At 64.8% G+C, this 28,000-nt stretch overlaps 1 protein-coding gene across 8 annotated transcripts; it reads left to right on the forward strand.

Annotated features, from left to right (window-relative positions):
- Positions 1-380: 380 nt before the first annotated feature.
- On the forward strand, positions 381-28,000 carry CTNND1 (catenin delta 1). Of its 8 annotated transcripts, none has more exons than XM_065065784.1 (21): positions 381-588; positions 13,923-14,041; positions 14,712-15,025; positions 16,046-16,117; positions 16,335-16,493; positions 16,694-17,226; positions 20,651-21,114; positions 21,224-21,407; positions 21,633-21,750; positions 22,070-22,223; positions 22,621-22,638; positions 22,889-22,957; positions 23,673-23,800; positions 24,196-24,346; positions 24,646-24,838; positions 24,945-25,059; positions 25,443-25,530; positions 25,798-25,845; positions 25,942-26,039; positions 26,190-26,264; positions 26,458-28,000. In XM_065065784.1, the coding sequence occupies exons 3-21, from the start codon at positions 14,831-14,833 to the stop codon at positions 26,467-26,469; spliced, it is 2,874 nt and encodes a 957-aa protein (XP_064921856.1). In that variant the 5' UTR covers positions 381-588; positions 13,923-14,041; positions 14,712-14,830; the 3' UTR covers positions 26,470-28,000. The 8 variants fall into 8 exon arrangements, with proteins under 8 accessions (XP_064921856.1, XP_064921857.1, XP_064921859.1 ...); XM_065065785.1 differs by having other exon boundaries at positions 26,461-28,000; XM_065065787.1 differs by lacking the exon at positions 26,190-26,264.

Consider the following 28,000-nt stretch of genomic DNA (forward strand, 5'->3'; position numbering starts at 1 on the left):
AGGATTCTGCAGCACCTGGATCCCACCAGCCCGGGGCCAGACACGAAGCAGACAGCTGACCCCACCGGGACAGACCGCTCCCGGGACAGACCGCTCCCGGGACCGACCCCACCGGGGCCGACCCCACCGGGACAGACCGCTCCCGGGACAGACCGCTCCCGGGACAGACCGCTCCCGGGACCGACCCCACCGGGGCCGACCGCTCCCGGGACAGACCCCACCGGACACCCGCTCCGCCGCTGCCCCTCCCGCCCAATAGGCGCCGCTGAGCTCCGCCCCCATTGGCGCGGGGCGCGCTGACGCCAGGGGGCGGAGCCCGGCCCCGCCCCGGCCCCGCCCCGCCCCGCCGGAGCAACTTCCATTTTAGGTGCGGGAGCGGCGCGGGGCGCACGGCGCGGCCAGGCCCGGCCCGACCCTCCGACCGCACCGCTCCGCCCGGCGGGGACCCGGCCGCCGCCCGCAGCTGCCGCCCCTTTCCGGGCGCCTCTCCTCGCCTCTCGCCTCGGATCCCCGTGGAGCAGGCCGGGCGGCCGAGCCGCCGCGGGGCGGAACCGCCACCCCCGCCCGTCGCCGAGAAGCCCGGCCACGGTGAGTCCCGCTCTCGGCGTTCCCGCCGCCGCCTGCCCGGGGGAGGGGGAGCCGGTGCGGGTCGGCGTCTGCCGGGCGCCGCGTGCCCCCGGGCGGGAGCGGGGCGGGTGGGGGCGGCCCTCCCCCTCCGTCTCCCGGCGCCCCCCTTGGCGGGGCCGGGCCCGGCCGTGTCCTCCTGCCGGCGCCGGTGCGTGCCGGGCCCCCGGAGGCCCCTCGCTGCTGGGTGCCAGGCGGGGCCGCGCCCCGCGGGACCGGCCGGGTGGCGGTGCCCGGCCCTGGCGGGAGAGCCCGCGGGGAGCGACACAAAGGCGGCTGGGCCGGTGGCCGCCCCGCTCCCCGCCCGGTGCCGCCTCCGCCGTTCTCCCTGCCCGGAACAAAGGCCGCCCGTGTGCCAGCTTCCCGCGGCCGGCACCGGCACGGCCCCCCCGCCGCCTTTGTGCGGGCTCTGGCGCTCGGTCCCTCCGCGGGGGCTCTTCGGGGCTCGGCCCGGCTCTGCCTCCCGCCGCGGCCCCGGCCCGGCCGCCTCTGCCTGCCCGGGGACGAGCGCATCCCCGGGATCTCGTTCCCTGCGCCTTTGTTCGGCGGGGCAGGGGCTGGTGCGCCCGGGACGGTCAGAGCGTGGGAGGAGCGGCTCTGCGTTTAAACACAGCCCAACGGACCCGTCTGCCCGAGTCGCAGCTACCAGGTGACACAGGAACGCTTCCCGGCAGGCACGGCCCTGCTGTGCTCGCTGGGCTCGGCCGCCTGCTTTTTCTGTATTTCCCCTGTCTGCGCTGTCATTGAGCAGCAGCTCAGCTGCCCAGCGCCTTCTGTGCGAGGAGCAGGTGACCTTCTGCGGCATCACCACCTCCTGCAACATGGGCGCTCCCGTTCTCGGAGCACTGCGGAGAAGAGGCTTAGCTTGGGGAAGGCACGCGGAAGTTTGGGTGGCTCTGTGTCAGGAGGGCTCCTGCCCCTGGGAGGCACAGGCAGGCCCGCCGGCCTTGCGGAGGGACGTGGGGCACCTCTGTTGTGTCCCTGGGCTTTGAGTGCGGGAGCCTGGACAACAAAGCTTCCTCTGATTGTTAGAGAGGGGGCTGGACCTGCTGGAGGTGCCTCCCTCCCCAGCAAGGGCTTGGTGCCCTGGCTCTTCCATGGAGCTGGTGGTGATGGGGGTAACAGGGTGTTATTTGGGAGACCTGGGCTGTTCTTCCCCTGCGGGGAGCACTTGGCAGGGCTGAAGGCTCCTGTCCCGGGCTGTGGTGCCTGGCCTTGTGCAGGCTGCTGGTGGGCTGGACTGGAGACCCGGGGCTGCCTGGGTGTGGGGACTGTCACCGTGTCACCTGCAGCTGCCGACAGTTCCACCCTGTGTCCATCCTGCACTGTGTGGGTGCTTTTGGACTCAGCTGCCTGGGTCTTGGTGTGGAGTTTAGAAGAGGCTTGTGCTTTGTGGGGAGCAGGGAAAGCTCAGCGCCTCCAGGACCCAGGCAGGCTGAGAGTCCTGCGATCGGTGCTCACAGGTTGTCTGGAGCTTCCCTTCCTGCAGCTCTCCTGGACGTTGCGGATGGGGCTGAGTGGCTGGCTGGTGGCTCGTGGGCTCCCGTCCGTGGTGCCCACAGCGTGTTCTGTGTGTGCCGATCCGCAGGGCGGCTGGGGCTGCGGGAAGAGCCTGAGCAGGGACACGCTCAGTCCTCCCCACGGACGCCTGCTCTGTCCTGCTCCCAGGGCTTTCTCGAGGCGGATTATCTTACCTACTGGTGTTCACTTGTGCACTTCAAAGAAAAAAAAAAGGCAGTTTTAAAAAATCTGTTCCCTTTCTGCTTGACCGGACTTGGCCGGGGCTCTGTTGCATGCAAACGACTGTCCTTTGCAATGTGCAGCATTTGCTGGAATCTCGTGCGGAGCCTTCCTGGAAGGGGTGGGAGGATGGAAGCGGTGGCTGTGCCGAGCACGCTGGGCTCGCCTGGGCGGCCGCGGAGGGCGAACCTCCTCCCTTCCCACTCGGAGGTCAGGCCCCATCCCTGTGGCTGAGGAGCCCTCAGGACCGTCCCTTCCAAAGGATGGGCTGGGAGTCAGAGCAGTGATCCAGCCCAGATCATGCACCAGCAGTCCCTGTCCCTGGGTTGCCTCTCATTCCTTCAGCCTCTGGCGTGAAGATAAGACCTCAGTCCATTGTATCTGTGCTGGGAATGGCTTCAGGACAACCAGAAAATAATAGCGTAGCTTGGACCATGCCTGGAAGGCTCTTGCTTCTCAAAATAGCTTACCAGTGTCTGTGACCTTGGGGGACAGTGCTGGTTAAGTCTCTTGGTTTCTCTTCCCAACAGCCCCTTGCAACCATGTCTCATTTACTGCTGGCAAGGACAGATCCTTTTCCCAAGACTGTGGCCATACTGTGTTCAGGGCTGTACAGACCTCTCCTGGCTCCGAAAGCCCAGGTCTCTGCAGCGTGGGTGTTTTCTGCTGTCCCTGCCGCGACTGCGGGGCTGGGTCGGTCCATAAAAGGCAACAGGTGTTCCCTGGATGCGGTGACAAAACCCAAGCCTGTTGGTGATTCAGCCGGCTCTGCCGTGACACAGGGCTTGGCCGCCGGAGGCGGCTGTCCTCTGGCACGGGGCAGGAAGGCATCTCGGTGTCAGCCTGTCGGAAAGGGGCTGGATTTACGGGCTCTCGGCCGAAGTCCTCGACTTCGCCAAGGTGACCACAACCTTCTCTTTGCGTCTTACCATCCCAGGAAGCTGTCTGGGAGGGGGAAACTGTTTCTTAGAGCCAGTTCTTGTACTGGAAACTCCCAGCAGCAGGGCAGTGAGTCCATCTGGCTCCTGCCTGTCTTGTGCTTTTTGCTAATCTGCCTTCCTCCCCACGCGGAGCCGCCGTGCCCGTTGCTGCGCGCAGTCACTGCCGCGCGCGGCGCTGACCTGGTTCCTCTGCTCTGGTGCGCTCCTGTGCAGCCTCAGCCTGTTGAGTGGGCTTTGGGGCAGCGGCGGTGCCGTCTGGCCCCACTGCCATGCTGTGCCCTGTCCCCATTAGTTTCCCCGGGGGAAGCTGGAGTTGTCCCCACGAGTGACGCTGCTTCTCTTGTGGCCCACGTGGAACCTGTGGTGCAGAGGGGCGGAATGAGGTGGCTGCCGAGTGTGGGGAAACCAGTGACTAACGCGCACAAGCTGCCAGGTGCGGTGCCAGGATGGGTGAACCCGTACCCGGGGTGCCTGTCACCTCTGCTTCATCTGCTTTGTCCAGCCCAGAGCAGCTGCAGGTCGGAGGCTGGCCGCGGGACGCCCGCTGTGCCCGAGCCTCGGACCAAGGTGGCAGAGGACAGCCTCAGCTGCCCTGCAGGGGAGATGAGCTTCCCCACAAGGGACAGTGACTGAGGAGCAGCAGCTGCCTGGGAGCTGGTCCCCGTGTCCCTAACCTTGTGCTGCAGAGCTCTTACCTGCTGCAAAAATGCTTGTGCCAGCGTGGGCCTGGGCGCGCGATCCAGGCTGAGCACCTCTCCTGTAAGTTTAGTTTGAACAGTTCATTGCCCAGGTGATGTGCCGATGGGAGAGCAGAGTTTCCTTTGTGAAACCGCAGCCCTGGCCTCTCAGCGTGGCAGAAGGCGGGGGTGGCTCTGCGGTGGCGGGGGAGCGGGCAGTCCGGCTGGATGCAGCGCTCAGCCAGCACCTCCGTGGGCCAGGAGCCACTGCCTTTCCAGCACGAGCAGGGGGCTCTGGGCAAGTTCGGGTGCGGGGCCGAGCCCTGGGGACAACCCTCCCGTAGCCCGGCAGGGGTAGGCCTGCAGTGCTGGGAGCGCTCTTTGAACGCGTGCAGCCTTGGGGCTGGGCTCGGGCGCCTGAGGCAGAGCTGCCGCGCCTCCGGCCCCGGCGCTCCCGCTCGGCGGGGCGTCGGCCCGCTCGAAGTTCAGCAGCTTCGTGCTGCGGTCCGTGGCGCGGGGCCCGGCGCGGCCGCCCCTGCCCTGCCGCGGCCCTGGGTCAGCGGGGCGGGGGCTCGGCGGCGGGAGCGGGCAGCAAGCGTTCTCTCCCCTCGCGTCTCAGCAGGCTCGTGCAGCTGCAGCAGCACCTCCTGGGTAGGAGGGCGATTACCTGGGGCCAGGTGGCCCAGCCTGGGATCTGGGTGGCCTCTGAGCAGATGGACGTGGAGAACTGATTCCCACCCTGGCCAGGAGGAGGAAGGCCTATCGCCGGCCTCAGCTGACACTTGTTCCTCTCACCCCCATCTCGCGTGATGGTCAGGCTTGTCTTTCCTGGCGAGAGCTCCCAGATCCCGGCTGCTTCCCCGTGGTGCTCCCGGCTGCCCCGGCGCAGGGGAGCCGGGGGTGCTGGGCAGCCGCGACGGGTGAGAGGGAGGGAGGGCGTCGAACCGCAAAGACGAGTTTTTCCGACCTGGAAGGGTGGGTCACCGGTCGTGTTTGCATGCCGCTGGCAGGCCCCTTGCCCAGTGGAGTAACGCATTCTTTAGCGTGTTGCTGCACGCAGCGCTGGCTGCCATGCCGGGCTCAGGCTGCCTCGCACCGGGGAGGGGGCTGTCACCCCCAGCCTGGGGAGGGGGGGCAGCCTGGGGGTGCTTCTGGGAGAAATCTGCCCTGATGTGGGGAGGGTGCCTGCTTCAGGCTGACTTTGGAGCCCTTTTTCCCCTCTGCTTTTTTCCCCCCTGTGCTTTTACCTGCAGGAGAGAGCTCCCAGGGCCCTGCAGCTCCCCGCGGGGGCACACTGGTGTGGCACATGGGGAAGCCTGCTCTCCCTTGATCTCTGCCCAGTGTCTGTCTGCAGCAGCAGCTTGGGTGGAAAAACCACTTCCCTTCCACTTCCCTTCTCTGTTCCCCTTCCCTGGGTGGCGAGAGAAGCCGCCCTGGGCAGGTGGGCAGTCCGGGAGCGCAGCTGTGGCAGCGGCCATGCTGCGAGGGGTCTCAGCTTCCCAGGGATGTCCCTGCCCTGCCTCCGGGAGCCTTGGGGACTCGCAGAGCATCAGGCGGCCCTGTGTGTGTGCGCCGTTGGCTGGGGGAGCTGTGCACAAGCAGACGAGGTGTGCAAGAGGTGGCTGGAGAGCACCAGCGCATGTTCGCTGTGGTCTCGGGGAACAGATGTGCTGGAGTTATGATGTGCAGATATCAAACCCATGTCTAGGCACAGCCATGTCCTCATGGCTTTAGAAAATAGCATCTTCCCCTCTCTGCTTGTAGGGGACAGGCTGGACAGGAATGTGATACCACCATGGGCAAGGAGCAATAATATGTGTTCCCGGGGCAGGACCCCTCCAGCAGGCCAGCCGGTGTCTGGTCTCCTGGGGACCACAGTGCCCGCTTGCTGGCACAGCCGGCTGGGCTGCCGGTGCCCGTGCCTGGTGTCCCCGGTTGGTTCCAGGGTGTCTGGGGGTGGCGGGGAGCGGCCCTTGGCAGGACGTTGTGTTTAGAAGCTGACGGGAAAGGGAAGTCACGATGTCATCTCCCGTCTGACCAGGAAACGCAGGTTTCCTTCCCCTCGGCTCGCGCAGGAGCCTGGGCTGCTCCTCAGCAGGCTGGGGGGGCAGCAGCCAGCTGTGGCACCAGCAAAACGTTTGGGCAGGGGACTGGGCAGGTCGGAGTCCTGCTGCCTCGTTTGTCCCCTGCTGCGGGGTGCGAGCCCTGGCTCGTGCCAGCCCGCGTGCGCCACAGCCCATCCGCGGCCAGCAGCCCCGTCCCCGCACCCAGCGCGATTCAGTCCCTGGCCCTTGCTGGTGCTTCTCCAGTAGCTTTCCTTCACCCATTCACTGCTGTTTGGCGGGACCCTCGGAGCTGTCTCCGCGCAATTAGAGAGCCGGGCACCTGATGAGGTCATGCGGGATGGAGCTTTCAGCCCGGCCCGGTGATGCTGCGGTGACTCAGGCTGCTGGCTGCCCTACCTGCTCGGGAGCCTGGGCTGGCGAGGGGGGGCCGGGGTCCCGCGGCTCCTGGGCGGCTCCCTGTGCTGCTCCTGCGAAGGTGGCTGGGCTTAATCTCAGCGGTTCCCTCCTGGCCGCTCCCACACCAAACATGACTTCAGCGCCTGCCTGTTTGCTCAGCCTGGGGAGGGGACAGGCGTGTGGCCCGTCTGGCAGAGGGAAGGGCGCCCTGTCTGCTCGGGGGGCCCTGGGCGCCTGCCCTTCTCCACACTCCTGGTAATGGCTCCTTGGTGACTCGAGTGCTCCCCGTAGGGACAGTGGATGAGGCAGGCTGGCCGCGCTCTGTCCGAGCCCAGTGCTGTGGATCCCAGCGCTTCCAGCCCCCGTGCCCTCCTGCGCTGGTCGGAGCAGGGTACCCAGAACTGAGTGGGGCCAGGCCCTGGGCCAGCCTGGTACAGGTGCTGGGAGAGGAAATGATTTCAAATGGCTTCCCTGGGAAGAGGGAGGTGAGGCTGCACTGAGGGCTCAGTGTTGGGGAACGGGGCCCAAATCCACGTGTGTTGGTGCTGGGCTGGCACCACGTCGTCCTGCGACTCTGCACCCTGTGCTGGCAGGGCTGTCCAGGGCAGCGGGTGCTTGTGCCCATGGCCTGATGGAGGGAGGGTCCCTTCATTTTTCCCAGGACGCTGCCCACCGGGCTGCAGCCTCTGTGCTCGGGGGCAGCCAGCAGCAACATGAGCCCTTGAGGAGGGGGATCTGCCTTGGGATGGGGTGCTGGAGCACCTTCACCCCAGCTCCATGTCTTCATCACCCGGGCTGCCGGGGGGGGGCGGGCAGCTCCCGTGGTGCTGCAGCCTTGAGTTTAATTGAGGGGGACTTTGCTCCCTGGGCTCTGCCAGCACAGCCCTTATCTCTGCAGAGCCGGGCTGGTGTTTGTTTTAGCTGTGGGAGAGAGGCAGCTGAATGGGGGTGGGTGGGGGCAGAGACGGGGGTGAAGGGCGGGGGTGGTGTGGCTGGGGGGCAGCCCTGACCTTCAGCACAACTCCAGGGCTCCAGCGAGCCCTGTGGGCACAGGGACATCTCGCGTCCCCCATCAGGGTGGTGGCCGTTCCCTGGGTGCAGCAAGGAGCCGGGGATCTGCCCTACGATCCCCCCAGCTCACCTGCTGCTCCTGGGGCTGGGGGCTGGAGCCGGGGGCTGCCGGGGTGAAGCCGGAGCCTGCTGGCCGCTGGAGCGCGGCCGGCGCTGGGAATGCTCTGGCCCTGTTCCCGGAATCCGGCGCTGGGTGTTTGTTTGCTGCTGCGCCCCGAGGTCTGGTGCTACTGTGACAGGAAGCGGGAACGCCGCGGGGGGGGCGGCCGGGATGTGCCTGTGAAATCCCTTTGTCCCCGCCGAGCGCTCAGCTGCACATTCCCACCGGGAGGAGAGAGCTGCCTTTGTGCTGCTGACGGGCTCCCGGCATGTGAACCTCCCGGGGCCTGGGGCTGCGAACGCGGGGCTGGTGCGGAGGGGTGGCGGGGACCCCCCCTCGCTGCTGCCCCCGGGCTGGGCGACACGCACCCGGTACCTGGGCAAGCGTTGGGGCACCCCGGGGAGGCTGGGCGCCGTGGGGTGTTGCTGGCAGGAAGGCTCTGGCCCCGTGGCTGTGTCGCTCGGGGATTGTGGGTGAACGGTGTCTGCCTGGAGCCTGGTGGCTTGGCTGCTGTCTTGCTGGGAGGGATGCTTGTCCTCCCCAAAGCGCCGAGGGAAACTCTGTCTCCCGCTCGCTGTGGTCTTGCTGTGGCGCTGGCTGTTCCCCGCGGCCAGCGCGGAGGGTCGGCAGCTCCCGCGGCGTGCCGGGCGGTCTCAGCCCAGCCGGGAGGGAAGGAGCCTCTCCCGTGTGTGTCCTGCTCAGGAGGACGGGTGGCCCCCTCGCGTGCCGGGGACAGCTGCCCCGCGGCTGGATTGCTGGCATACCAGCAGAACCAGCCCTGCTATGCGGCCGACCCCGCGCTGCTCCTCGCTGGCTGCTCCGCTGCCTCCCGCTCCATCCCGCTGGGGGACCAGTGGGCCCACCTGGGGGCCTCAGCTGTGCCGGGGCAGATCCCTTCCCCAGGGAATCGCCCACCGTGTTTCACAACCCCAGCTCTGCCCAGACCCCTCCTGTGGAGGCGGACCCGGTGGGTGTTGTGCATTGTCAGCCCCCTGCCTTTGCTGGGGGGCGACTGGCAGCCTCCTGCTTCATCCCCCCCAGGGCAGCGCGGCCCCGCCCTGCGCCTTATCTCCCTCCTTATCTCCTGGATGCTGTCCCACTCCCTTATAAGGTGCGGTGTGCATCCCTGCTTGCACCTCCAGGTAACTCCCCTCTCGGGCGGGGGCGGCTTTCCCAACCCGCCTACGTGCCGTCCCTGGCCGCTGGGGTGAACCAGGCGGCCGTCCCGTTGCCGGTCTGACCAGTCGGGTGTGATGGGCACTGAGCGCCTCCATCCCAGTGTCACCCGGGGCGGCCGCCCCTGGTGCTTCACTCACCCCCTTGCTGGGGCCAGGTGCCCTGGGCACGGCTCCCGGGGCGGAGGGACAGGTAGGCGCCCGAGGCGGGAGCAGCCTGTTCCTGCCCGGGGAGGGCCGCTGGCCGCCCGCCAGCCTGTCCAAAGTCCTGTGTGCCCGTGCTCTGTAACCTGCCCCCGGCAGGGCTGGGCTGATGGGGCGGCCAAAGGCTTGGGCAGGAGGCGGGGGAGCCGCTCTCGGAGCAGGGTCTGGCAGGGCTGGGCAGCGTCAGCGACGTGTCTTGCACAACCCACAGGCAGGGGCGCGTCTGCCCGGGCAGGCGGGTCCCTCCCGGTGTGCCGGGCTGCGGTGGGAGCTGGCAGTGCCGGGCGCGGGCACCTTCCTGCCACAGGGCTGCCAGGAGAGAAACAGCCATGGCCAGAACTACATCACCCGCACAGGGATGTGGGAGCTGCTACCCACCATCACCTGTCCAGCTTCCCCGTGGCCCGGGGGTGTCGTGCTCTCCTGGACTGCACACAGAGGGGGATGAGCTTCATCTGGCGGGCTCTGTGCCTGCTTGCTGTGCCTTGGCGAGCGCTAGTGCTTGCCGCTTCAGGCAGGCGGAGGGCTAGGGACTGATGTGTGAGCCTGGACCCTGCCCTGGGGGGGTGGAAAGATGCCAAAGATGTTGGCTCATTTATTTTTTAGCTAATTGAGACCGACCAGAAGCCTGTGGTGAATTAGAAGGGCTGTGAACCTGTGCAGAGCAAGCAAGTGTAATGCACTGCGAGCGCTTGGACAATTGCAGGCTTGAATTATTGATGGGGTTTCTGTTTTTCCTAAGTGCATCATGATGGGCAACTGGAACCAGGAGAATTTGTTGCTTCCTCTGTCTGGATGGGGGTCTGGTGCCGAGAGCTGTCGATGTTCGCTTTCGAAGGGCGGGCAGCCAGCTGGCTCTCCTCAGAGTCCCTCAAATTGTTAGGGAAAGGCACATTCTCTGAGTGGTGTTGCCATTGTTCTTGTATGTTCGGTGCTGGGGACGGTGGTGGGGCAGGAGCAAGTTCCTGGGGCAGCGCGCCCCTCCTGCCCACCAGCTGTGAGGGGCTGGTCTCCGGTGCTGGTCGCGGCCTGCGGTGACAGCCAAGGAAGGGCTGCTTCGCTGTGCCTCGCTGCGGCAGGGTGTCTGCCGTGGTGACAAACACTGACACTTGCTTAACAGGTGCCCAGGGACGCAAACAAGCAGCAGAGCTGAGGGAGGGCTGGGGCTCGGCAGCCGGGCCATGTGGCCCTGTGCGCAGGGGCTGTGGGCAGCGAGCGCCTGGCATCGCCCGGCAGGGGGCTGGGGCAGGGCTGGCGGGGCTGAGGCGGTTTCTGGCTTTGTAGGTGCTTGCGTTGGACGTTGTCCAAAATCCTCCCTGCGGCCGTGGCTCCAGGGATCCCGGGACCGTGGGTGGCAGCTCTCCGGGGACACGGAGCAGGGCAGGCGCAGGCGGGCTGCGCGCTGCCGCGGGCACTGCTGTGGGTTTTCTGTGCCGTGTCTGCCGCATCACGCCCCTCTCCCGGCCTGTGCTGTGCGGTTCCCCGCCCGCGCTGGGGTCCTGCTGGGGAGCCTGCGGGACCTGGGCTCCACCCTTGGGCAGAGGAGGTGCGGGTGAGCTCAAGGTGGGTATGGCTGTGGTTTGGCCCTGGACATTATTTTTCCAGGCAAAGGATTTGTTCTGGGATAAAGCAATTCCCCCAAGAGGTGGGGTCAAGGGGTTTTGGAAAAACGTGCCATGCGAAGCCGCCCTCAGCGGCAGAGCTCTGGAGGGCTTGGCTGGGACGTGGGCGTCTGCCAAGCCTTCGTCCAGCCGAGAGGATGATGGCGGCACGTGCGGGGGCTCGTGGCTGCCCCCCCAGCGACGGGTCTGCGCTCCGGAGACCCGCGCTGCAGGGCTGCACGGCGCCGCCTCGTGCTGCGGGGCCAGGCGCGGCCAGCGGGGCCCACGTGCGGCTCTCCGCGCGGCTGGTTCCCGGGTCCCCTCGTGCTGACAGACGCCGAGGAGGTGGCTCTGGTGCTTCTGCCTGCTCTGTTTCATCTCCAGGCTTTTTGTGTTGCCCTGAACTGAGCCAACTGAAATATTTTTGGCTTGCTGGGGTTTTTAAGTAACGGGTGTGTCAGCAAGTGCCTCTCTCATGATGAAAAGGCTTTCATGCAGCCGTCCTCAAAGATGGCCAGGGTCTGGCTTTGGAAGAATGCTCTGTAGTTGTATCTTCGGAGGGTGGGGAGGGGGAGGGGGAATGGGTGCAAAGCGATCCCTGGAATTCCACCCTTGTGGGATCTGGCGTACTTGGATGTGAGCTGTCACGAGCAGCCTGCTGGCCGGCGTGGCCCGGCTGCGGAGCCAGGCTGTCCCCATCCGTCCCTGTCACCTTGCAGGTGACCATGCCTGGGCTGGTGCTGGGTGGGGGCATCGGGCTGTGCTGTGCCCAGGCAGCCCCTCTACCCAAAACACTGGTGTGTGAGCCGCTGCAGGAGGGTTTTGGGGCAGATCCTGCACAGCTGGAGGGTGCGAGGCTGAGTGGCTGTTTGGGGTTTGTGTGTCAGCTGCACAGGACCGCGGTGCCCGGGATGGCGCTGGCGGTGTCTGCGGGGAGCGCTGGGGACCGCGCTCGCTGAGCTCGCTGGGCCTGGCACCGCTGCTCGGCAATTATGTCTTTAACCCTGGATCCCTGGAGACTCTGGCTGGAACAAGGGCAGAGGGCGGTGGCGTGTCCTGACAGCAGGAGGGGGGCCGGGGAGCCCCTCAGCAGCCGGACCCGTCCTGCCGCGCCTCCTGCCCATGATGGAGCCGTGCCCGCTGTTCGGGGCAGGGTGGTGACCGTGCGTGCGCACTCAGTCTCTGTCCCACTGCTCAGCATGGCCGGATCCTGTGGAGAGGTCCTCGGGGCTGCTCTGGAGCAGCAGCGGGGGGAGGTGATGGGGCTGCAGAGCCAGAGGCTGCCCCAACCAGACCCGCCGCCCGGCCTTCCCCGGCTGCCACCTGTCCCTGAGCCTTCCTGCTCCGACCTGGCGGCCCCGACGGAGGGGGGAGCTGTGTGTGCCCCTCGCCTCCTGCCTGGGCCAGAGGGACACTTGCGAGTGCGCGGTGACAAGAGGAGCTGCCTGGCCGGGACCCGCGTTGTTCCTTCCCCTGCTGTTGTGTTTACTCCCCATGGAAGGGACGGGAAGGAAACCGCCTCGCAGCTGCTCTGCCCTTATCTGGGGCCCTTAGCCCTGGAACTCTCATTGTTAGGCTGTGCTCCCCGGGGACGTGCAGAGGTGGGACGGGGCGGCGCAGGAATCTGCTGGGGTTGCTGTTTGTGCTGCCGCCCTCCCGGGCACGCCGGCTGCTCCGTGTGCTGCTGGGGTGCTGGCAAGCAAGCCCGTTCACAAGAGCAGAGGCTCAGCTGGATCTCTCCCTGAATTCACCATGTACCTTCTGGCACCCCAGGAATCTGCCTCCTCTGTAGGGAAGGTCGAGGGCATGCCGAGGAGCCAGCACGGCTGCTTGGGCACTGTCATGTCATGGAGATCCCTTCTCTGCAGGGGGTTTCTGTCTGTAAAAGGGCTCAGTGAAATACCGCTCTGGCAACAAATCGCAGCAAGCTGGTGGGCTCCTGGCTGACTTCAGGTGCCGAAGTTGTGCCGGGGGTCTGGGCGCTGGGACCGTGCCCGGGGCTGTGGTGGGGAGATGCTCCCCGATTGATTCCCCGGGGAGTCCCCGGCTGCAGCAGGACCGCGCGGCCCCACAGAGCTGCTCCGCGTGCCATGGCTGGGACCTGCCGGGGGTCCCGGGGGCGGAGGGTCAGGGTCCCTGCTTGAAGCAGGTGGATGCCCACTGGACGTGGGTGATGTTTGACTCAAGGGTGAGAGCTGTGGTGTGTCAGCACTGTTCTGGGAGGCACAGCCTCTTGCTTTGAGATCTGTGGGGCAGCTGAGACCTCGGAGCAGCGAGGGTCAGTCATCCCTGCATTTCCATACAGGGCTCCAGGAGTCAGTCTGTTGAAAACTGCCGCAGGGCAAACCTGTGCAAGGTGTGAGGGGTGGAAAGCTGCGTGCGTGAGCCAGGAGTCGTGTCTGGAGCCTCCGAAAGGAGCGCGGGCTCCCGAGCCAGGGGCGGTGGGCTGTGTCCCAGGCTGCGGGCTGGCGGGCGAGCGTCCCGGTGTCCCGGCTGCGCTGGGAGCTGCGGCGGCGGCTGTGCCGCAGCTTTGGCTGTTGCTGGGCACACACGGGCACGAGTAGGGCAACAGGACTTCTTATTGATGAAAGCAGATTACAGGGTGACAGCAATCAGATGTTCAAGTGTGCTGCAGGCAGCCTCCAAAGCACTTGGAAAAAGTCCACCCTGCTTCGCTGGGCCCGTCGTGGTGGTGCCACGGTGGCTGATCAGCGCCAGCGCTGCCTGTGTCCCCGGGAAGCCAGGGGACAGCCACAGGGAGGAGCGGGGCAGGCATTTCAGGAAGGGTTTGGTCTGGGTACGCTTGAGATACTGTGGGAAACAACAAAACAAAGCAAAGCCCTGCTCTGGGCTCCTCTGAACCAGCACCTGCGCGGGCTGGGACAGGAGGGTCGGGCTCCGTGCACGGTTTGGGGCTCTGCGGGGCCGTACCAGGGCGGTGGCCCTGGGGGTGGGCAGAGCCGGAGCTGGAGACCGTGGGAAAGCGGTTTCCGAGCCGGCTGCGTGGCGCGAGCGAGTCCCCACACGCCCCGTGACTGCTGGGGTTTGGGAACTCCTCGGGCTTGTCGGGGCCCGGCCGGCGGGCGGAGGGCCGAGCCCGTGCCGCTCCCCTCGCTGCCGTTGCCCGTCGGTGGGGAGCAGGCAGAGACGCTGGGGGCTGCGGGGGGGGCAGCGGCGTTTGCCCCCCCGCTAGACAGCGCTCTGTCCCTCAGAGACGGGGGCCGGGAGAGAGGAGCCGGGTTCCCTGGTCTGTCGCCTGCCCTGCCGTCTGTTTTGAGATCCCTGGTGTGACTTGTTGTCTGACCTCCTCTCCTGCCGTCCCTGCAGCTCTCCCCCCTCCTGCTTCCTCACTGTGGTGGCTGGGCTATTTCTCCCATGACTCTCTGCATCTAGACCTGGCTGTCCCGTGCATTTGCCAATCAAACCCGAACTTCCTCCTCTGACAGGTCTGTATGGAAGAACATTGCCTTTCTCTGTCAAAATATGTTGATTGTGGTGTGCTCACTCGCTGTTCTCCTCGGGGAGGGGATGTTGGAAAGGTCCAAGCCAGTGCCCATCCCTAGAGCTGTGGGCTGAGGACCTGGGGGGCTGTGGCATTGAGAGCCCTGGTGAGTTTTGGCAGCGAAGGGGCTCGTGGGGTCCCCTTCATGGGGATCCTGTCCCACTTCATCCCCTTTCCTGGGCCGGAAGGAGCTGTGGGGCTGGGCCGGTCTCCCCGCGGGACGTGGGTCACTGCTCGTTCCGCAGGAGCGTGTCCCCCGCTGCTGGCTGCAAACAGCGTTTCCTGCAGCCCCGAGGGCCCTCGTGGGAGAGGGACCCTCTTCAGCACGCGGCAGCGCTCCCGAGCCTGGCTCAGCTGGTCGCTGTCATGCGGGGACCTTCTTAGCCCAAAGTGACACTCCTCCAAGCCTAAATGCTGGAGCAAGGAGCATCTGACCCACACTGGGCGGTGCTGTGCCGAGACACCCTCGTCAGCTCTCTGGTGGTGGGTGGGAATGGATGTTAATGCTGTAAGAGAATTTTTTTTCTTGTTTTGAGTATCTGTTTTAACAAAAATCAGTCTCTTCTGACTGCTCTTCTCTCCTCCTTTCCTCCCCCAAATCATGTGCGGTGAAGAGAGGGGCTCCTGCCCTTCTGGGTCTCTTTTCTTCCCCTCACCTTGACACCAAGCCACCTCCGCTCGTGCCTCCCCGCGCCCTCCGCCCCGCCCTGCCCGTCCCGGGCACCCGTCACCCATGGACGACTCGGAAGTGGAGTCGACCGCCAGCATCCTTGCCTCCGTCAAGGAGCAGGAGGCTCAGTTCGAGAAGCTGACCCGGGCGCTCGAGGAGGAGCGGCGCCATGTCTCGGCCCAGCTGGAACGAGTCCGGGTCTCCCCGCAGGACGCCAGCCCGGGCTTGGCCAACGGCACGCTCACCCGGCGGCACCAGGTAAAAAACCCCCTTGGCAGAGGGAGGTGTGGGGGCTCCCGGAGCCCCCGTCCGTCAGTCCTGCCTCGGGGCAGCCCCGGCTCCCTTCCCCGGCCCTCGGCTGTGCGAGGTGCGGGCGGTGAGGCTGGTCCCTGACGCTCCGGTGCTGTACGTGCCCTGGGCTGGGGGGTTCTGGGGTGCGCAGACCCCCTTGGCCGCGGAGTCTGCTGGGAGGAGCAGCTGGAGGGTCCCGCTCCCAGCTCCGCTTTGGTTTGGGCAGGTTGGAGGCTGCCTGGTCAGTACTCGGGCATCTCTGCTCCCCATCCCACTCAGCTGCTTGGAAGGTGCTGACGTGCAGGGCTGGTGTGTTGCTGTGGGGAGCGTGTCTCCCTCTCGTCTGACAATGGGCATGTGCTTGGAGTCTGTCCCCAAACAGCAATACCAGGGCTGTGAAAGATCTTTTTTCTCTGCAGGGCTGGAAATGTGTTCTCATCTGCCTTGGCTTGAGGTCTCTCCTGTTCTCCCTTTCCCGGGCTCTGCTCTGGGGAGGGTGCTCAGGGTCTCTGGGCTGTGGAAGGTGGTGGTAGGAGAGACAGGGGCCGGGGGGGAGCACAGGAGCTGAACGGTGGCACAAACTCTGCAACCAGCCACCAAGCACCTGCGCTGTCCCCTTGCCACGCGGGGGACCCGTGGGGTGTCACTTGCGGCTGCTGCGTCCGGGGACGCGCGAGCTCCGCAGGGCCGTGCCGGGGAGCGGGGAGGGCTCTGGGCCGTTCCGCCACGAGCACGTGGGCACCGCAGGAGAGCCGGGATGTCCAGAGAGGCCGGTGGTGTGACCTCGGCTCCTGCCCGGGCTGGAACGGGGGCCGGTTTGCTGCACGTCCCACAGAGCCCCGAGCAGCGCGCTCCGCTCTGGAGGTGACACGGGAGGTCACCCGGGGTGTCCAGGTGGCCCGGCGGGGAAAGGGGGACGGACACGCAGGGTCCTGGCGGCGGGAGCTCGGTCGAGTAACCGGCCTGCTGCGGTACCGTGTGTTTCAGAACGGCCGTTTCTTGGGCGATGCTGACCTGGAAAGGCAGAAATACCCAGATCTGAAGCTCAACGGACCGCAGGTAAGGGGAGCTGAGCTCTCTGGCTGTGGGCAGCCTGCTTGCCGGGGGTGCAGGGCTCCAGTGTCCCCACCTGAGCTGGGACAGGGGGACTTGCTGTGAAGGGGCCTTGGGTGTGGGGTTGTTGGTCTCCTCTCCCATGCAGGAGGGTATTGGGACGCCCCAAGAGATGAGATGGGTGCTGGTGGTGGGGGCTGACTGCCTGTCCTTTGCTCCCCAGGACCACAGCCACCTCTTGTACAGCACCATCCCCAGGATGCAGGACCCAGGCCAGATTGTGGAGGAGACGTACACCATGGAGGAGGACCCGGAAGGGGCCATGTCAGTCGTGTCTGTGGAGACGTCAGATGATGGGACAACCCGGCGTACAGAGACCACGGTACAGGCCTGGGGAGAGCGTGGGGGGGACAGGGCTCTGGGCAGGAACCCAATGACCAGGGTGTCTGCCAGCTTGCCCAGCTATGAGCTGAAATGGGTGCGAATCTGCCTGGAGAAAGTGCTGGGACGGAGCGGGACTCTGGGGACGCAGGAGTGCGGTGGGTTTCCTGATGGGAGCATGTCCTGCATCCATCCCCCTAGGTGAAGAAGGTGGTGAAGACGGTGACCACCCGGACAGTGCAGCAGGTGCCAATGGGGCCTGACGGGTTACCTTTGGAAACCTCCCCTGTCACCAGCAACTACGTCCAGACAATGGACAGGAACTTCCGCAAGAATGGCAACGGGGGTCCTGGCGGGTACCTGGGCCAGCCGGGCACAGCCACGCTCCCTCGCAACTACCACTACCCCGACGGCTACAGCCGCCCCTACGAGGACGGCTACCCGGGCAGCGATCACAGCTACGGCAGCCTGTCCCGTGTCACCCGCATTGACGAGCGCTACCGACCCTCCATGGACACCTACCGGGGCCCCAGCCGGCAGGACACCTACGGCCCCCAGCCTCAAGTGCGCGTCGGGGGCAGCAACATGGACCTCAACCACTTCCACCCCGAGCCCTACGGCTTGGAGGATGACCAGCGCAGCATGGGCTTTGAAGATGTGGACTACGGGCTCATGTCTGACTACGGCACGGCCAGGCGGGCAGGGACCCCGTCTGATCCTCGGCGGCGGCTCAGGTACGGGGCGGGAGGCGCTGGGGCGGGGGGGTGCCGTGGGGTCCCTCTGACTTCACCCACTTCAGAGGAAGAAGGATTGTGGAGACAGCATCGTGAGCTGAATCACACATGGTTCATGCAGGAGAAAACTTTCATTTGGTTCTAATTGTCTGCTTAATTGGTGGTTAAAACTCAGTTCTAATTGAGCCGATGGTCCTGCAGCAAGGAGTTCCACTGGGCGGCTGGATGTAGCTCCGGGCCCTGCCCTCTCCGTGCCACCCGTTCCACTGGCGGGACAGTGGGATCATCTGCACCCTGGCCTGGCGCGGCCCGCAGAGCTGCGCAGGTGTGTGGCACAGCCCCGCACCGGGAGCAGCAGCCTCGGCATCGCGCTCCTGCCGAGCTGAGAGCGGCCAGGAAGCCGTGCTGAGTCCTGCTGTGCCCGGGCAGCGTTCCTGCAGCGCTCCTGCAGCACGAGGGGGAGCGTTCCTGCAGCACCATTGTGCAGGGTAGGGCAGAAGAAGCTGCACAACCTGTTTGGCAGTAGCAACTTCTCCCCCCTGGTTGGTCTGTTTGTCCGTGGGCTGAGCACCAGCCCCAGGGCAGCCAGAGCAGGGCTTGGTGGTCCCTTACCTGCCCTGCTGGGGTGTGCAGCTGGGTGTCCTGGGGTGTCACATGCCTGAGGCCGTGACTCTGCAGGCTGGTGCTTTGTGCCCACTGTGTCTCTTGCAGAAATGCTGCTGCTGCCAGCTTGAGCCTCTTGTTCTGCTCTGCTTGCTGCCCAGGCAGCGAGCGGAGTCTGGGAGGGGCTGAGGTAGGAGTGAGGGTCTGAGCCTGGGTCCCAGGGCTGGGGAGGGGGCTGTGTCAGCAGGTGGGGGTGGATGCACATCTCCCCAGGGCAGGGAGCAGACAGGTAAGGCTTGAGCAGAGGCTGCTTAAGCTCCCTGGGCATAAAACAGAGGCAGGAGAGGGAGACCCGGGGCAAAGGGGGCTCCGGCCAGCCCTGCCCAAGCTGCGCTCAGCTCCAGGCACGCACTGGGAATCCGCGGTGTCTCCTGGTGCGGAAGGGACTGAGGGAGGAGCTTTGCCCTTTCGGCGGGTGCCAGCACAAGTGTGATGGTTGCTGCGCTGAACCAGTTCGGGCGGTTGTTCACCCGGATTGATTTCCTGGCCCACCCTGCTGTGTGAGGCTGGAGGAGAGCAAGCAGGGCTCCGGCAGCCACCATGTCAGTTCTGAGCGCATGGCCGGCATGGCCGTCCCCTTACGGGCAGCAGGGTGACGCAGTCGTGTCTGACTTGGGGCTGCAGAGGGAGCAAGTGCCAGCCCAGACGAGGCTCTGGCTTGTGAACCTTCCCTGGGTCTGTGTCCTGCCCGGCACACGGGGCCAGGAGCCCTCCCTGGGTGACCCAGTCTGAACTGCTCGGCCTTTGGGACCACGAGTCCCCTCTGCTGGGCTGGGTGGTGCCTGTGTCCTTCAGCCTCTCCAGATCCTGGAGGAAGGATCTGCAGGAACCAGGTGTGGAACCAGGAGCTGCAGCTGGGTGGGAGACCAGGGGACCGGGGCCACAACACGGGGAGCAGGTCCTGCTTCCCAGCACATCCAAGGAGCAGTCCGGGTGGAGATGTCGCCTTGTCCCGCAGGGATGGTGTGTGTGCGGGGTATGGAGGGTGGGTCGGTGCACCCGTGAGCAGGCTCTTCCTCCCCAGGCAGACCGATAAAGATCGCAGCAATCTGTGGAATCCAGGCACTGTTGAGCCTGGCGTGTCCCCTACCATCCGTGCTCAGCTGCCCAGCTTGCGGGAAGGGAACAGGCAAGATCAATGTCCCCCTTGCCTCAGAGGTGTTTGTCTCGAGCAGGGCCTGGCTGTTGATGGTTTCCTTCGGGGAGGCCGCTCTGCAGCACAGGAAGACGCAGGAGCGTGCCGGGCCAGACACAGTGTGTGCCGGCTGCCCGGAGCACGCGGTCCCCGCTCGTGGCTCTTCCAGAGCTGCCTCTGCAGGGGAGGGGCGGAGGGGGCTCAGTGGCAGCACGGGATGTGCTCCCCAGCCCTGCCAGCCCATCTCACCTGGGGGGGCTGGGGGATCCAGCACCAAGCGGCCCCCACAGCTGCTCAGGGGCTCCTTCTGGAGCTGTGCTGGAGCGTGCTGTGCAGCGGCACCCGGGGATGTGGCTGTGAACGTGGCTGCCAGCTGGAGCTGCTGGGTTCCGTGAGTCCTGTGCCACAGGCTGCAGGGAGAGCGGCGGCGCGAGGAGCAGCACTTGCTGCTTTCCTTGCACCCTCCCCGCCCGCCCCTGATCTGGGGGCTCTGCAGGTGGGCGAGCGCCCCAGAGCAGACGTGAGCCAGGGGATGCTCCCTCACCTTGGCCCCGGTTGTGTGTCCCCATGCCCGGGCACAGCAAGGGTGACAGCAACACTCAGGCCCCTCCGTTTAAGTGCTAAGTCCCATCCTGTCCCGTTCCGTGAAATCGCCAGATTCCTCTGCATGGGTGGGGAAGGGATTATATTGCCTGCGACTACAAAAATAGGGTGAGAATCCAGGAGTTTGTGTAGTGTATGTTCCGGGCGTGTTAAATATCATCTTGGGGCATGGGGGACTGGTTGCGCTGCTGCAGCCTACGCGTGCTGCCTGGGGCCCGCTCCCAGCGCCAGCGGCTCTGTGGGTGACCTGGTCCTGCCCGGGGCTGCGCGACCCCTGCTCTTCCCGGGCCTGAGCCCAGCGGGGCTGGCCCTGCAGCCGGTGCCCCTCGGTCCAGCTCAGCCTGTCCCCCGGGCAGCCGCGCAGCATGTCACAGGGCGTCTGCAGGCAAACGGGTTGAGCCCTGCCCTGGGTAAAACCTTTGTTCTGGCCATGATGCTCTGAAATAGCGGCAGTCGCCTGGTCTGGCAGCAGCTCGTGTGTCCTGTGCTGCTGTGTGGCGATGGGATGTGGCGCTGGTACAGCCGGATGGTGCAGCAGAGAACGGCGTGTCCTGGAACGGGGCTCTGGGTGCCCGGTGCTGCCGTGCCGGTACCACTGTGCCGCCCGTGTGGGGGCCGGCTTGCTCCCCGGCCGGCTGCGCTGAACTTGCCCTCTAGCGGCTGCAGGCCCGGGCTGCTTGGTGCCTCGGGCCAGCTCCTGCTGCGCAGAGGTGACACAGATCAGGATCAGCCTCTGACCCGCGGGAAGCCCGGTGGGTGGGAGGGCGCTGGCGCAGCTGCTGCGTTGCCTTCTCCTGGGGACCAGCCCCGCTCTGCGCAGGCTGGGGACGCACCGGGGCGGCCTCTGCCGCCAGCGCTGCGCGGGGCAGGGTGGGCCCCGGTGCCGCGCTGCTGCCCGGCCTGTGGCCTGTGCGCTGTGGTGGGACCGGACGCTGCGTCTGCTTCAGCCGTCGTGTGGCGGGCTGGAGGGGAACAGCATCCCCGTGCGCGGGGCTCGTGCTGACGCTGCTGTCTCTCTCCTAGGAGTTATGAGGACATGCTGGTGGACGAAGCGGCCCCTGACCGGTACTACTGGGCGCCCCTGGCTCAGCACGAGCGGGGCAGCCTGGCCAGTCTGGACAGCCTGCGGAAGGGCGGCCCAGCCCCCGGCAGCTGGCGGCAGCCGGAGCTGCCCGAGGTGATCGCCATGCTGAGCTTCCGCCTGGACGCCGTCAAGTCCAACGCGGCCGCCTACCTGCAGCACCTCTGCTACCGGAACGACAAGGTGAAGACGGAGGTGCGCAAGCTGAAGGGCATTCCTGTGCTGGTGGGGCTGCTCGACCACCCCAAGAAAGAGGTGCACTATGGTGCCTGTGGAGCCCTGAAGAACATCTCCTATGGCAAGGACCAAGACAATAAGATTGCCATCAAGAACTGCGATGGGGTCCCTGCTCTGGTGCGCCTGCTGCGGAAGGCCCATGACATGGACCTCACAGAGGTCATCACAGGTAACGGCTCCAGGGAGGAGAGGGGCTCATCTGTTGGGTGAGGGGGGCACCGTGCAGGTTCTTAAGCCCATGTGCTCTGATTGATCACCTCCTGCTTGCGGCACTGCAGGAACTCTGTGGAACCTGTCCTCGCATGACTCCATCAAGATGGCCATTGTGGATCACGCGCTGCACGCCCTGACTGATGAGGTGGTCATTCCCCGCTCGGGCTGGGAGCGAGAGCCCAACGAGGACTCCAAACCACGCCATATCGAGTGGGAGTCGGTGCTCACCAACACCGCCGGCTGCCTTCGGTACCCGAGGGGCTGCTGGCAGAGCTGGGGTGGGCTGGGGCTGCTCTAACGCTCTTCTGGGCACTCCTGGGGTTGCTGGGGCTGCAGAGAGGCTGCCCTCCCAGGACAGCAGCTGGCAGTGCAGTCCTTGGTCGCTGGAGGGGAGCTGCAGGAGTGAGTCTGTGGTGCGAGTTCCTCGCCGGCCCTCAGCTGTCTCTCCTGTGACGGTTCTCTCTGCCCTGCCAGGAACGTGAGCTCGGAGCGGAGCGAGGCCCGTCGGAAGCTGCGGGAATGTGACGGGCTGGTAGACGCCCTGATCTACGTCGTCCAGTCTGAGGTCGGCCAGAAGGACTCAGACAGCAAGGTACCACGGAGGGGCTGTTCCGGGGCACACACAGAGCTCTGCCCTTGTCACCAACTCCAGCAGCGCTCTGCTCTTCATCCCAAGACAGATGAAGCAGGGAGGGATTGTTTTGGCCCAGTAGAATATGAATTGGTGATAGCAGAGCTGGCCATGGCTGCTTTGGGATGGGGGTGTGCTGCAGCTCCGAGATGGAGCTGCATGTCCCCCTGATCCCAGCTCAGGCCCGTTGGCCTGGCTCTGGTTGCACTCTGTGGTGGGGCCCTCACTTTGTAGCCGTGGGCATGTGCTTTGCCGAGTCAAACTGTGGCTTTCTCGCCAGCTGGTGGAGAACTGCGTGTGCCTGCTGAGAAACTTGTCCTACCAAGTCCACCGTGAAATCCCCCACGCCGAGCGCTACCAGGAGACGCCGCTGGCCCCGGCCAACGCTGCCGGCCCCCCCGCGGCCAGCTGCTTCGGCACCAAGAAGGGCAAAGGTGCGTTGGGCGGCAGCAGCACGGAGGGAAGTGGCACAGAGACAGTTCTACTACGGTGAAGCTGGAGGGTGGTCTGGGGTGTCTGTGCTCCTGCCCTGGCGTCTCTTGTGTGAAGGCTAAGCTGCAGCTTTCTCCAGAGGCACAGTACTCAGTACTCCTCAGCTTTGGGAGCTACTGCTTGGCTTATTCAAAGTGTTTGACAAGCTAATGGTGGGTGCCTGTGGTGGTGGGACGGTGATGGAGAGATGTCCACTAACTGCACACCTTCCCTTTTCTCCTGTGTTGTCACCTCCCCTTCCCTTTGCTTTCTTGCCAAACGATCTGCCCCACGATGCTGTCGGCACTTCTCTCCTCCTGCCTCCCCTCTCTCCTGTCCTTCTCTCCGCTTCGCCAATAGACGAGTGGTTCTCCAGAGGTGAGTGTGCTCTTGGTTTTGATTTTTCCATGGTGGACTGGGTCCTTTCTCTAGCTCTGTGTGCCCCCTCCCAGCTGGGCAAGTGCTGCCTGCAGTGTGGCTAATGACCTTGATGTCCCTCCTGGGACATGCTGGCGGCTTAGCTTCAGCTCACCTGTGGGCTTGTTCTTGCAGCAAGTGGTAAAGAGCTGTTGGGCTGATATGGGTGGGGAGAGGAGGTGTCTTACACCTCTCTGCTTGTTCTTTGAAGGTAAAAAGCCGCCAGAAGACCCTGGTGCTGATACAGTGGATTTTCCCAAAAGAACAACTCCAGCCAAAGGTATGATCCTCCGTGTGTGTGCAGGGCTGCTTCTGCACAGCAGTCCAGGAGAGAAGAGAGTAGAGTTGATTTGAATTGAGAGCAGCCCCAGGAGAAGGACTTGGGGTGCTGGCTGATGAGAAGCTCAACATGACCCACAATGTGCACCCACAGCCCAGAGACCACCCGTGTCCTGGGCTGCGTCACCCGCAGCGTGGGCAGTGGGTTTGGGGATCCTGCCCCTCTGCCCCGCTCTCTGAGACCCCCTGCAGCGCTGGTCCAGCTCCGGGTCCTCAGCACAGGACGCACACGGAGCTGCTGCAGAGGGGCCAGAGCAGCCCCAGGAATGACCCGAGGCTGGAACAGCTCTGCTGGGCACAGGTGAGACAGCTGGGGTGTTCGCTGGAGAGGAGAAGCTCCGGGAGACCTTGGAGCAGCCTCCAGTGCCCAAAGGAGGCTCGTAGGGAAGATGGGGACACGCTTCTTACAAGGGTAGTGACAGGACAAGGGGTGATGGCTTTAAACTGATATGGAGGGGAGACTTAGATGAGAGGATGAGGAAGAAATTCTTCCCCATGGGGGTGGTGAGACCCTGGCACAGGCTGCCCAGAGCTGCTGTGGATGCCCCATCCCTGGGTAGAAGTTTCCAGCCTTGTCTGCCCATCCTGCTCCTTCAGATGAGCGGGGCGCTGGCAGAGCCTGTCAGTAAGTCCTTCCTGCCTGTGTTCTCTGGCAGGCTACGAGCTCCTGTTCCAGCCAGAAGTGGTGCGGATATACATTTCTCTTCTGAAGGAGAGCAAGACCCCAGCCATCCTGGAGGCTTCGGCAGGAGCCATCCAGAACCTGTGCGCTGGCAGCTGGACGGTGAGTGTCCGGGCAGGGCCCAGGGGCGCCGGAGCGTCGCCCGTGGGGCGCTGCCGTGTCGGGCTGTTGACTTGGTGCGCGGTCGCTGCCCAAGGAGATGCCGTGACAGCGCAGCTCAGGCGCGGGCTCTGCGCTCCTGCCATTCCTTCCCTCGGTGGGCTGGGGCGGGGATGAAGGTTTGGCACCGCCCTGCAGCTCCTTGATCTGCATTCTCTTAAAATACCTGGGAAGTCTTGCTGGCCTGGCCTGCCGGGGGGCGTTGGGACAGTCTGTCCTGCCACGGGTGCAGCCAGGGCCCTTGGTTCCCGAGATGAGGGTGGGTGCCAAGGCTGCCGTGTTGTCCCGGGGGACTGTGCCTGCCCAGGCTACACCATGGTCTCTGTGTCTCCCCCCAGTACGGCCGGTACATCCGCTCGGCGCTGCGCCAGGAGAAGGGACTCTCTGCCATCGCCGACCTCCTCACCCACGACAGCGAGCGCGTGGTGAAAGCGGCGTCCGGAGCCCTGCGGAACCTGGCTGTCGACTTGCGTAACAAAGAGCTGATAGGTGAGGACATCGTGCTCCCTGTGTCCATCTGAGTTGGGCAGGAACGTCCTGACCTGGGCACTGAGGAGTGTGGATGTGGGCACAGCACCAGCCCAGTGTGTGTCTGCTGTTCCTCTCCCAGAGCAGCATGTGCTGAGCTCCCCTGACAGCGACGTCCAAGTGGGTCACCTGTCCCTGAGCCTTCTGCAGGGATTTTTGTTTTGGTTGTTTGATTTGGATTTGGTTCTTTGGTTGGTTTTGTTTTTTCCCCCCTTTTCAGTCCTCTTCCTTACTCACACCCAGCTCTTTCCCCTTCCCAGGTAAACATGCGATCCCCAACCTAGTGAAGAACTTGCCTGGAGGCCAGCAGACCCCAGCCAAAAACCTCTCTGAAGACACAGTCGTGTCAATCCTCAACACCATCAATGAAGTAATTGTAGACAACCTCGAGGCTGCCAAGAAGCTGCGGGAAACGCAGGGGATTGAGAAGTTGGTGCTGATCAACAAATCCGGGTATGCTCTGTGCTGAGGATAACGCAAGGGGCAGAGAAGGGCTTCTCCAGGACCTGCCTCGAGGTCATGGGTGTTTGCAAACATCTCTTCCTTCACCTCTTTCTAGGAACCGCTCCGAGAGAGAAGTCCGAGCAGCCGCCCTCGTCTTGCAGACAGTCTGGGGATATAAAGAGCTGAGGAAGCCCCTGGAGAAGGAAGGCTGGAAGAAGTCTGATTTCCAGGTGTGGGGGGGTGGGATGCCCTGTGGTGGCTGGGGCAGCAGTGGGGTCCTGCAGCAGGGAGAAGGGTGTTCCTGGAGCTCAGCAGTGCTGGTGTCCTCTCTGCCGGTCCCCGGGGGAATCGCTCTGCAGAGCTCTGGGCCCCGTGGCCCACACAAGCGCACAGATCGGCAGGCGGGAGGGCTTGTGGCACTGAGAGCCACCGCGGCTGTGCTGAAGAACCAGGTTCTCCAGGGCTGTTTCGTTCCCAAAAGCTGGGCCTGTCCTTGCTGCTGGTGCAGCCGTGGGCACTGGAGCTGTGGGGCCTTGGTGCTGGGGGCTGCAGGGTGGGATGTGCTGGTGGAGAGTGTCTGTGCCAGGGTGTGAGTGGTCACTGTCTGCCCCAGGTGAACCTGAGCAACACCTCTCGGACCCAGGGAGGCAGCTCGTTTGATGACAGCACCTTGCCTCTCATCGACAGGAACCAAAAAACAGGTACGTGCCTTCCCTTAGCACCTGTCCCCACTGTCCTTTCCACATGTGGGTACCCAGAACAGCTGGCCTTTGTCCCTTTGTCCCCTCCCTGCTCTTCAGCCCCGTCTTCCTTGGCAGCCATAGCTGCTCGCACAAGGCATCAGTTTGGGCTCTGGATGCCACCTCAGGGCTGGAAGTGATGCGCGCAGGTTCTGTTGTGTCCTCGGGTCGGTGGGTGGGCAGCGGCTGCCGGGACCGTGTCTGACCTGCTGCTCTCCGTGTTTGCAGACAAGAAATCCTCCCGGGAGGAGATCCAGATGAGCAACATGGGACCAGGTAGGAGAGGGGCCAGGGGCCTCTCGCCTGGGAGCGGGCAGAGCTCCCGCCTGCGGGGATGGCGCGGCTGACATGACTGTCCCCTCTCCTGTTCAGACAACTATTCCATGCTCAATGAGAGGGACCACAGCAGGACACTGGACCGGTCTGGGGACCTCGGAGACATGGAGCCAGTGAAGGCAGCGCCGCTGATGGTGAGCAGCTCTGGCTGTCGAGGGAGGGCTGAGCGGGCCCGGGCGCAGGAGATGACAATCACCGTCCTGGCTGGCGGGACGGGAGAGCTGGGCTCCCACAACTAACACCCCACCCCGCTCCGTCCCCCACTAACACCCGTGTGTCTGCAGCAGGAGGAGGGGCAGGAACCACAGCCTGAGGTAGAGGAGGCGCAGGAGGATGCTGCTGTGTTTTCCCCTGTGTCGGTATGTCCCGCAGCGTCCTGCCCAATCTGAACGGCGGTGACAGATCCTGCTGCGCTGTTAGGGGTGCTTTGGCCAGCCAAATCCCGCTCTGATCGCTGCTGCCTGAATCGCTGCCTGAGCCGCTGGGCCGTGATCGCCCTCCGCTGCTCGCTCCGCTCTGGGCGTGCTAACGTGTCTCCCTCTCTCTCCACAGCAGAAGATCTAGCTGCCGTCCCCGCCTCCACTCAGTTTGGGTTGATAATATATTATATATATAAATATATATATATATATAACTCTTCATGGTGGAATGGACCGACTTTTACCTTGTCCTTATTTTTGCATTTTTTGCTGGACTGTTTGTGCCAACGGGCCAGCCGAACGACTGGGCCTGGTCCCCGGGGCAGCCCGGGCCGCGCTGCCTCCTCCGGGCCGCTGCACCTCCCCGTCCGGGGACACCGACACCTCAGCCGATCGCTCTTCGTCCCCGCCCTCCGTCCCCCACTTCCTCGGGGGGTCGGCCCGACTGCCGGATCGACCGGTGTGGATGCTGCAACAGGACTCGATCTCTGCCTTGACCAGGAGCTGCCTTCTCTCCCACGCCTCCCCTCTGCTCCGAGACGACTGCAGGGACAGAGACTGGGACCTCACTCGCCGCCTTTTTTCGTTCGTGTTGTTGCCTATAGGATATATTTTTGTGCAGGATCACTCTTCAGCCAGGGCTGTGGGGACAATGGGCACGTCCCTCTCTGGCGGCGGGACCAGGGGCGGGGAGCTGGAGCACGGGGGGCAAGGGGAAGGAAAACAGCGTTAACTTCTCTTGCTTTGCTCTAGATGAGGCTTTGGGGACAGGGGATCTGGCTCTGGATCCCGCGGAGGGTCTGGATGGGGCCGCTGGCCCCTGCCTGGTGCCTGCGAGGAGGGTCTGTATGTGGGAAGATGGTCGGCGCTGGTGCGGGATGGGGGTCCCTGCGGGGAGGAGCTGCGGCAGGACGGGGCGCGCCGTGCGGGGCCGGGATCGCCGCCCCGGCTGCCCGCGGCCTTTCTCTCGACACGTGCCTTTCTTTTGCCACTGTGAAATAGCTCTCTGAATCGTACTGTCTGGCTCTGTGCTGGGGAAGGGCTGTCCCGGCCTGAGCTTCCCTTCCCCAGCGGGAGCCCTCACTGTCTGCGCTGGGGCTGGGCGCCTACTTGGGGGTCCCAGCCCCTCGCTGATGGGGGGCGGGAGCCGTGACACCCCCCCTCCTCCCTGCTGGGGGGCGCATTTCGGTGCTTTGATCTCTTGGGGAGCCCTTGGGCTCCCCTGCAACTGGAAGCCTCTGCAGGAGGCTGCAAACTGGAGCGGGAGCCCCCCCAGCCTGGGGCTCCCCCACATCGGGCTCAGGGGAGCGGGGAGGCTGCGGCGGGCAGCACGGGGGCCGGGCTCCTGCCTGCACCCTGCCCAAACACCCCAGCTCCGGCTGAGCCCTCTCTGGCTCCAGCCCCACCTCAGCTCAGTTTGGTTTTGTTCTGGGGTCTAACTCTTTTCTTCTCCTTTAAATATGTAAAACACTAATTCCTTTTTCAATTTTTAATTCCAAATGAACCAAAAAGCAGCTTCCCCTTTCTCTCCTGCCCTGGCTCTGCTGGGCCAGCGCTGCCCTGGGGAGGAGGGGAGCGGGGAGCAATGAGCTGTTCTTGTCTGATTCCTGTGCACACTCTTGTAACGCTTTTAAAACAAAATGATTTTTTTATATAAATAAAGTTTTTAAAGTGTG

The sequence above is a fragment of the Columba livia genome, chromosome 5 (assembly GCF_036013475.1).
Source record: "Columba livia isolate bColLiv1 breed racing homer chromosome 5, bColLiv1.pat.W.v2, whole genome shotgun sequence".
In the NCBI taxonomy this organism is placed as follows: domain Eukaryota; kingdom Metazoa; phylum Chordata; class Aves; order Columbiformes; family Columbidae; genus Columba; species Columba livia.